Source organism: Montipora capricornis, chromosome 4, assembly GCF_036669925.1.
Source record: "Montipora capricornis isolate CH-2021 chromosome 4, ASM3666992v2, whole genome shotgun sequence".
NCBI lineage: Eukaryota > Metazoa > Cnidaria > Anthozoa > Scleractinia > Acroporidae > Montipora > Montipora capricornis.
Window position 1 is genome coordinate 8,251,701 of NC_090886.1, and position 9,912 is coordinate 8,261,612.

The following is a 9,912-nucleotide window of genomic DNA, read 5'->3' on the forward strand; positions in this document are numbered from 1 at the left end:
TTGACTTCGTCTGTTTCGTTCTCCTGCAACTGAATGGTGGTGACAATTATCTTTTTCATGTTTCTCCAGACTTCTGATTCCTCCACCATCAACAACAATTGGGAACAAATAACTGAAAACGAAGCCCTTTTGTCACTGTTTTTCACCTTAGCGCTGGATATTTCGGTGAAAGCTTTAATTATTTTGGAGTAAATATCCCGACAAAGCTTCACAAACATTACCCTGATCGTGTCGCTATTGAGTAGGGTGGACACCATTTGCTTGCGAACTGGAAATATTGACAATGATTTTTCATTTCTTAATTCATTTTCGCAATGTGTTTGTGCACTCAAAACGTAAGACTTAAGAGTCTCCTCCAGCCTTTTTACGTCGTCGTTAGAAAGGTATTTTCCAGAACTCTTTTTCCTTTTCTCTTTACTGGACTCATTCCCCTGTTTGTTTCTGGCTTTTGGTACCTTTTTCCTCCTTACATCTTTCTGTCCTCTGCTAGGCGATTCCTCCCCAGACATGGCTGACGAATCATTTCCACTCGATAGGTCGGAAAAGTCACTCCACTCGTCTTCTGAATCATCCTCACTTTCATGTTCACTGTCAAGGTCAAGGAAGTTGTCAAGGAGGGCTTGGCTTAAATTTGGAAGCGATACTGCTGAGAGAAATCCTATATCTGCCTCATTCACGAAGGTAATATCGCCCGCCATTTTCCCTGCGCGACATCCGCGAAAATCCTCGCAGCAATGTACGTGCGTGTCGCGCACTCGATGGCGCAATTTGTTCTAAAAATAGAATAATTGTCCCATATCATGGAGCCAACCCCAATACTAGAAATGGCGCGCGCTTACGGTCTCCATCCCCGATTATGGCTCCTGATACCACACAATTCAGTGCCTTCTGATTTTCTGTAGCACGTACCACAGGCAACCCAGTGTATGCTTCACAGAAGCATCTCGTTATTATGTTAAAACGAGAGAGTGTGTGTAATATATGTAAAGAGATCCACTGTGTATTATATGTGTATGTATTTGTAAGTGAGCATTGTAAGTAACTTCTACGATGAAATTAAAAATAAAATAAAATACAAAAAAATAAACACACCACTGCTCGGACCGATCAAACAACGTTCACGAAGGCATTCTCTTCAATAGGTCGGCCAAACCTAACGCGATCAGCGCTCAAACTAGAAAGGAGTCGTGCCAGCGAGCCATGCGAGTCATGCGAGCCAACATGGCGAGCCATGCGAGTCACACAGTTAAAAGCTAACCGTTTTAAACTGGGTGCTGTTTATCAGCGCTGTTTGAAATGGGTGCTTAGACTTATTAAATGCGAAATTCGCATGGCTCGCAGATTTGGCAGACCCACTAGAAATCAGACGCAGACAACTGTTTCGGGCTTGTTGGCCCTCGTCAGTGGGCCATAACTAATGCCTAGCGACACATATGAGATAGGTGAAGTGTCGCTGAGGCTCATTTTAGCTACGACGCACTGACGAGATCCAACAGGCCCGAAACAGCTGTATGCGTCTGCTATCTAGTTTGATCGCTGATAATGCTGGTAGGTTTGGCCGACCGTAGGTCCATTTTGAAGAGAATGCCTTCGTGGACGAAGTTTGATCTGTCCTAACAGTGGTGTGTTTATGCTTATCACAGTCTGTGCTGATCCAACGTAATGCATAGATCGTTACACGGCAGTCTTCGTTACACAGTCTTTATTAAATGTTTATTATGGTATAGTTTCCTCAATTTGTGCCCTTGCACTAAAGATCTTGACATTAAATAAAGTTTGATCCGCGTAATTTTTTCATCTCCTGTAATGATTGCCACCAATCTAGCGTCGATTGTACAGATGGCGAAACACCACCGTCGGATCTATCTCCTTTAGAATCTCGTAAACCCCCCCAAAAAGTTAATGGTTGCTTTCCTAGTTACTGAAATAGACGTGTTTTTGATTCAGTTGACCTAGAAAAAGTGCCAACAACGACTGATGCTAGAGCTAAGGAAAATAAATTTTGCAGTTGTGGGAGAAATAGAAAAAATAGAGCACGGTCCTGTTCAGAAATCCCATCCCGGCACAAGAAAGCCAGAAGGTGCCCGTGTATTGCTGCAAAACGCAAGTGTAGCAATGAGGACAATGAATGCAAGTGTATTGGCTGTACTAATCAAACCACAGAGAGGGGAAAGGAAACGAATCTACGTTTACTTCCTGTCACGACAAAATAGGACAGCGAAGAACTAAATGCCTTTGCTTCTCTAAAGGGAATTAGCCTGTGACAATGACTGCCGTTGTCTTTGCCACAATGATTTGGGTTCCAGGAATTTGCTCTCCGTTAGGAAAAGACGAGCACTAAAAAATAACTTCGAGTTCGCCAAGTAGCAAAAGAAAACCCATCTATGAGTACCTTGACCATGCAAAGGCCACAGTGGTATTTGGAAGTTGGACAACACTGGAGACTTGTATTTTGAGCACCACTCAGTCTTATATAGCCTCAACCTGGATCACGCAAACAACCGAAAACATTTAAAAATTGTACAGTGTTGCACTGAACTCGGGACGCCTGGTGACGAGTATAATAAGTTCTGGAGGGAGGGGAGTCCCAAATTGCTAAAAACAAAACTCACTGAGCAATCTCGGTGCCATTTTGAATTGGACACTTCGCGTGGACAACGCTTTCGGGCCGCCATTTTAGCAGGTCAACTTACAAGTTCTACGGAGCCTGGTGGCTTCGCGTTGCTACCTGGAGATGCTTCAGTGGATTCATGGTTTAGAGAAATTCCTGTTCCACGAACCTGGCGTGTTTATTTAGCGACGGGATTCGATTTTCACGAAAAAAATCTTGCTTCTTTTGGGTCGATCGGAGTCCTTAAGCTGGCTTCTGTCTCCTACCTTGTCACTATACTATAGTATAAAGGAAGGTGAACGGGGACTATTTTCCCCGAAACTTCGTGCACGTATTAAAGACAACAACAGCTCACCACATGGTAAGTTTTATCGATTTTGATTACAATTTTCTAGCAAATTTTCAGACCTAAACTTCGCCTCATATGTTCTCTATATTTACCTACACACAGTGAGCCTGGGTTACCTGTGTTCTAACTAACGAACGACTAAGATAATTAGAGATTCGAAAACTGGAAGAGATGAAATAAGATAAAAGGCCAAAAAGTTGCCAGATTGCACTTCACATCTTGAACAAAAATGAATTTCGTAGGAAACAATAAACAACTGCGTTATACATTATTATTATATAACCTGCGATCAGGCTCTATTTTAGTTTCGCGTGGTACGTAATGTGGAGTTAGCGAAACGAAAAATAGAGCCTGACCAAATTCCTCTTCGAAATTCCTTCCGCCCACTTTTTTTGATTGATTGACATGTCCTTCATCGGCCAATCAAATTTACTTCCATTACACCAATACACGCGTGGACGGCAGATTCACGCTATTTTGTTTTGACCAGAGTTAATTACCGTGGGAGGAATATTATGAACGAATTCGAAAGTTACCGTTGGCTTTAATTTGAGAAAAACACATTTAAAGCATGGGGAATGTTTTCGACGACTATATTGCGGCAAAGGCCGGTGTAATTCTCCCTCCGAACTTCACTGAATATGCAATCTTTTGAGCTTGACATCTTTTAAATTTGTAATTGAGATAACCTAGCATTTTGTCGTTGGACGGTTTGGCAATAGATTTTTAAAGAAAAAAAAGAGAAATACATTATTCCTTTAACCTGTGTGCCCATGAAGGTTTCTTTGGTGATTTTTGCGGGTAATATCTTCAGTTGCAGCGTATTTCTAGAATTGCGCACAGTAAAATCATGATAAGTTTGGCTCTTAATCTTTTGATGGAGTACGAACAGTACTAGTAAGATGGACTCGTAAAGTTTCTTTTATTGTTGTACAATTGATCTCTCTGGAAACATGCCATTTTAGTTTCTGGAGTGCGAGTTTTAAGTTAAATCAACTGGAAATATTATGAAGTGTGCAAACAAACCGTGTCATGTACAGTAAATAAATAAAGCCGTTTGATACACAGATATTGAAAACATGCATTCGTGCAACTTGCGATTTTATCAGCATCTCCTCCTGTTGATATATATGTCCCTTGTCTCATCCAGGAAACCAATATGCATCGGCTTTCATTGCCATTTGAAAGAACCACCTATTTAGCTTTCTAAACATAAGGGAAGTTTGTGCCAAAGTACTTTCAACCCAATGGCCACAGAGTTCGACAACGGAATCGCTAATTTCACTCGTTCCAGAGATTCAAACCCGATTCTGGACAAGTTATGAGATGTTTCAGATGGCATATCTCCATTTATACAAATAAAATCAAGTTGCACCGTCCACGGCATTGTAAGAAAAAAAGGGAGCAAATTTTTTCGTACACTTATGGCGGAATAGTCTCGAGGACTTCGCGAGAGCTCCGCGCAATCACGATGGCATTTTCACTTCCGGCGTTTCAACAGCCAATCAGATCACGAGTTTGGTCGGCCAAATTCGACCGTCCGGAATTCTTGAGAGACTTTTGGTCAGGCCCAATTTTAGCGATTGACGACATAAGAGAACATATGGGCGAAGCTAAAAATGGGCCTGATCGCAGGTTATTATTATATGGCTTGTGTTTGTAGCCGATATAACGCACGCTCTGATTGGCTAATTGTGACTGAATTGTAGGGCATTATTCTCCCGTAATGCCCACGGGCCGATTACGGGCTTGCAAAAACAAAGCAAAAGGTAATTAAAAAGCCATATAATAAACAACTTAGTAACCTCACTTGCTGGGGACCGTTTGGTCGTTTTTGTACGGACCTCGCTGCGCTCGGTCCGTACTGCCACGACCTCGGGCCAATATTCCCCAGTACAACCCTCGCGCTCGGTTAGTAAGAAGTTAATAATTCTTACAAAAAATACCTTGAAGTCTTTTATTAAAAGTATACGTATAGGCAAAGGGGGTGGGGGGGGGGGGCGGCCAAGCTAGCAGCAACAAGATCGTAATTAGGAGAATTGTAAAACTTATGACCTTGACAAAAAGCGCGGAGAATTATTTAATATTAGTTCTGCAGTAAAGTAATTGGAAGGACTTACATTTTCTTGTATGATAGGAATGTATTTGAATTTTTCAGTAAAACAATTTTGTTTGCTGACAGTGAACGGGAAGGGTCGAGATTTGATAGGAGTACATAAATTTGCCCAATTGCAAGGTGTTTATGTTTATGTTCAATATGCACTCAGATGAATTGAGGAAACTTGTCTGGAGCCTAAATTAAACCTCGAGAAAAAATAGGGTCAGGGTTTTGGTTATTATACATCCTTGTCAATTCTGACTTATCAGTATAAAAAAGTAAACAATGAAAAGAACTGTGTTGAGTTGATCATATTTGTCGCTAAAGTGTAGCGATGAAGACACAGGACGATAGATCTCGAGTCACAGGTAAGTGCATACTGTACAGTTCTTTATTCCCAAATAATTTTGCAATGTTGAGACTGAATGGCTAAATGTATGAAAAACCGATAACCGATTAGAAAGCTGCCTCGAAGTTGCGGCAGCACTGAAAGGACTTTAGTTTTATGATATGCGTGGACAGGTATCGCCATGGCTATGACTTTCTTTACATCGGAGGCCATCTTGAAAGTCGCCTGTAGATAGTCACTATGAACAATGTATTTAAGTTCTAGCTTTGTAAGTACTTTCTGTAGAGTACCTCAAGGATGCTTCTTGGAACAATTCCCTTTGATTCACTCATTTCTCCTTTCCTAACCTATGACCGTGACACACTTGCCTGGGGTAGTAGATATTTCAACACACTTCATTCCTTCGGTTGTTTAATGTTAAATTTTTTTAACAAGTAACGGAAATTTACAAATAGAATACCAGAAGTGCAGCAGATACGTAAAAAATTACGGTTATTAAACATTCCTATTTAAAATAACATAGAATCATGTTTCTTGAAGAAATTTTAAGGGTTTAAAATGATCTTCGAAGTAAATACTAAAATTTGAACAATGATTTCTCATGATTTAGTAAATTGTTCTTGACGTGTGGGTCTCTATCTCTAAGTGCAACGGGGCTTTGCTTTGGCACCCTTTCCCTTTTGGGCCGTAGAGTTATTTTTAAGGCGGCCAACACCTATTGTATCTTTTCGTTTTTCTTTTCATTGCTTAAATATGCTAAGGATTCAAAGTTACTTTTGTGGGATGAATCTCAAGCCATTGCGGTGACAAATTCCAACACGTACACGGATCCATTAATTTAATGGGTGTCAGTGAAGAGGTCACTACGGTGTGTGAACAATCATGATATCGACTTCCAATATAAAACGGTTGGAAGAAAGGAAAACAAATCCTGTTTCGTATTTTCCAACAATTCTCGATAATAGTTGTCCCTTTTATTCAACGAAGACTATAGCCTGCGAGCAGGCTCTCGGTGGTTCGAGGTGCATGAAGGGCCTTTGTTGTCAGCTGCAGTTTCACAGTTAGTGGCCACGTCATCGTAATCTAATAACACAAGGATTGCTCTTTCACAAATATAGATTTTTAAAGACTAAAAACAGTGAGGATAAAATTTGTTCCACCAAAAGAGCAGACAGAAAAGTATAAAATAGAAAAAAAATAGAGCTTATCAGCTGAATACTCCACCACTTATTTGCATAATAATAACATCTATTTGTTTTATATAATAGAGAATTAAACTTTATTTGCATAAAAGCTGATGGCGACGTCAATCGTGCGTCTGTTCTCTAATAGATCATAGGCAAGAACCAATCAACACAGACGGTAAAAGAATTCGAAGATAAAACCATATAGGATTACTATTATTTCCAGTTTCAAACGAGAAAGGAAGAAGAGAAAATTATCAGCTCTCCCGTTCGAAACCTAAGCCAGGCCAGCATGTCTAAAAACTGCGGTACTGACAAACTGAATAATTTATCTTCCGTGGATGGATCTTCCAATGTCGCAGAAGTCGTCGGACTGACCAAGGAAGAGAAGACCATTTTAATAGCAACCTATTCCATCGTACTCCTTGTCGCGTTGATTGGAAACGTTCTAATCATCCTGGTGTTTTCCAGGTACAAGCCACTTCGAAAATCAATCAATTATTTCGTGGTCAATATGGCCGTCTCCGATCTCTTCACTCCCTTGACTATCATGCCCTTTATAATTGCACAGACACTATCTTCAGATCGCTTTCTTTCCGGGCTTCCGCCGAAAGTTGCAAATATCATTTGCAAACTTTGCTATTTTCTTCCTGATGTTTCTGTGCTGGTCTCCATCCAGAGCCTTATGCTGATTTCAGTGGACAGGCTGATTGCTGTTGTCTTCCCTTTGAAGATAAAACTCATCTCGTGGAAAGTGCGTTTAGTCTGCATCCTGGTTTCGTGGATTGTGGCCATCGCTGCTCATGCACATTACCTTCACATACTCCATGTTTCCTTTTATGGTTATTGCTGCTACAAAGCCAACTGGACTACGGAAACCAACAATAAATATAATACAGCCATGTTCATTGTATTCTACTTGGTACCAGTGTGTTTGTTGACTATCATATACAGCACCATAGCTTGGACTCTAAAACGAAGACAAAATGAAAGGAGAAAGATGTCCGAATTTAAGAGATCTCGAGACCCTGCAAGCAACAGACAGATAGTCAGATTGTCAACAGCCATATTAGCTGCTTTTATTGTCTGTATTGGCCCATTGTTTGTTTGCTCTTTTATCATCATATTTAAGTTTCATGGGGAGCTTCCCCCTGAAATCGGTGCTAAAATTCCCCAAGTCATTGTATTCATCATAAGAAAGATGTTGCTTCATTCGTGGGGAGCCCTAAATCCCTGCATCTGCTTTGCTTTTAGTGAAAACTACCGAACAGGTTTCAAACATTTAGTCTTTGGCCGACGTCGAGCTGGCAGAATGAACATGACATTGGTTAGCCGAAAAACAAAACTCAAGCTCTCTGATCACGTCAGCATGAAGAGTATCGCTGAAGCTCAACAAGAAAGGCTTAAACGTGTGGAAGCAGAAAAAGAGCAAGGTCAAAAACAAAAAAATACTACCGAGAAACAAAACGAAAAACCTATGATTGAAGAAATAAATCGTGAGGAGAATGCCAGTCTTCTCTAAATCAAGTATACTATAGCTTACAAGGGTAAAGAAACTTTTCAAACAGCGATATAGGTTTACTGAGTTTTGAATCTCGGACGGTTTGTTGTAAGTTGTTGTACATAGAGATCTGTAGCGGTGTGTAAGTAAGATGTATTGATTTCGTATTTCAGTCGCTTTCTGCGGCTTTTTAAAGAAAGGACACTTTATGAAGGTCAGCTACAAGTTAACATTGCTCATCAGTAGAAAATAAGGCTGTTTCGTCTTATATTTTGATCCAAGACGCTAAATTAAAATGCCGTTGTGATGATGATATAAAGAACAAGGACAACGACTGAAATCAGATCAAGAGTAACGACTGAAATTATTGCAGTAGCCATTAATGTAGAAAGAACTACCATAACCTCCCAAAGCATTGCCGTGACTCTTAGATCTCTCTCCTCTCTGGAGCATGCTCATCGAGTACTACATTAATAAATGATTCCGTTTCGTCGACGCTTGCTTGTATTGCCTGGGTTGAAGAATTCCTAATTATCCTTGCAAAAAGGAGGACTTATACGTTATTTTGAGCAGCTCTTATTTTTAGGCGACGTTATTTTTTAGGCGACGTTTGCCTCAAATTGTACTTTCATTTTTCTAATTTCGTTCGAATTAATAGTGTCTAAGAGTTCATATAACATTTGTGTTGTGCACCGGTGGCTCGGTTGAGCATCGGGCTGCCATGAGGGAGGTCGTAAGTTCGACTCCGGCCGGACCAACACTCACGGTCTTAAAATAACTGAGGAGAAAGTGCTGCCTTTGTAATTACATCCGCAAATGGTTAACACTTTCAAGTCTTCTCGGCTAAGGACTATAAACCGTAGGCCCCGTCTCACAACCCTTCAATGTTCATAATCCTGTGAGATGTAAAAGAACCCACACACTATTCGTAAAGAGTAGGGCATGGAGCTCCCGGTCTCATTTCATTCATTCATGTGCTGGGTGAGATCGTTAATGGACTAATAGCGGCTGCCGGCGGCGCCTGTATATGCTGATGTCCGATCTCAACCCATAGATTACTTGCTTGTAAAGCGCATTTGAATATGTTAATAGAAAATGCGCTATATAAATTAATTCATTACCATTACCCAATGTTTCAAGTATGGCCTGTGTATGTTGCTTAATAAAATGCCGGAATTTGTCCGATCAAAGGTTCATCCATGGGTTTGATTTTGGGCTTGTTCCTAATTTTTGAGCTTCTTTTAGTGAAAATTGTGACTGTTGATGATACAAATGAAAATTTTCGCGCATAAACATTTTGGATATATTCCAAGTGCTTTTCAGTAACGAAAGCACACCGGCGAGGACGAATTAATCATCTAATTTTATCTCCTGGTGACCAATGTTCCAAAGTCTTTGCTGGATAGTTCGACTGGTCTGCAGAAGTTGCATCGAACAAACGAACAATAGAAATCATACAAAAAAATTATTTAACAATTATTCGCCTCAGGCTCAGTGATTATCGGTGAATATTCACCGATAATCACTGAGCCTGAGGCGAATAATTGTTTTAGTATAAATACACAGGTGATTATTTCAAAAAAGAGAAAAAAAAAACATTTCAACACGAAATCATCTTCACTTACAGTGGCAAAACGACTACTGGCAGCCATTTTGTCCGTCGAGGTGATTATCGGCTGATAATCCGAGATAGCGAGCCAATGAGAGCACGTCACACCTTGGTTGGGTACATGCGAAACGTAATACTGCTATGATAATAATTAAGATAACCAGGGATGGACAAATTGCTGATGACAATACACATAAATTATTAAGAGGCT

General features: G+C 40.3%; 1 protein-coding gene across 1 annotated transcript; it reads left to right on the forward strand.

The window, feature by feature from the left end:
• Window positions 1–6,883: 6,883 nt before the first annotated feature.
• LOC138046044 (neuropeptide FF receptor 2-like) lies at window positions 6,884–8,113 on the forward strand. Its single transcript, XM_068892730.1, has one exon. It carries the CDS (start codon window positions 6,884–6,886, stop codon window positions 8,111–8,113), a length of 1,230 nt encoding a protein of 409 aa, XP_068748831.1.
• Window positions 8,114–9,912: the final 1,799 nt, after the last annotated feature.

Excerpts from the sequence above, each read along its gene's own strand:
- LOC138046044 (XM_068892730.1), top strand. The coding sequence starts at position 6,884 with ATGTCTAAAAACTGCGGTACTGACAAACTGAATAATTTATCTTCCGTG.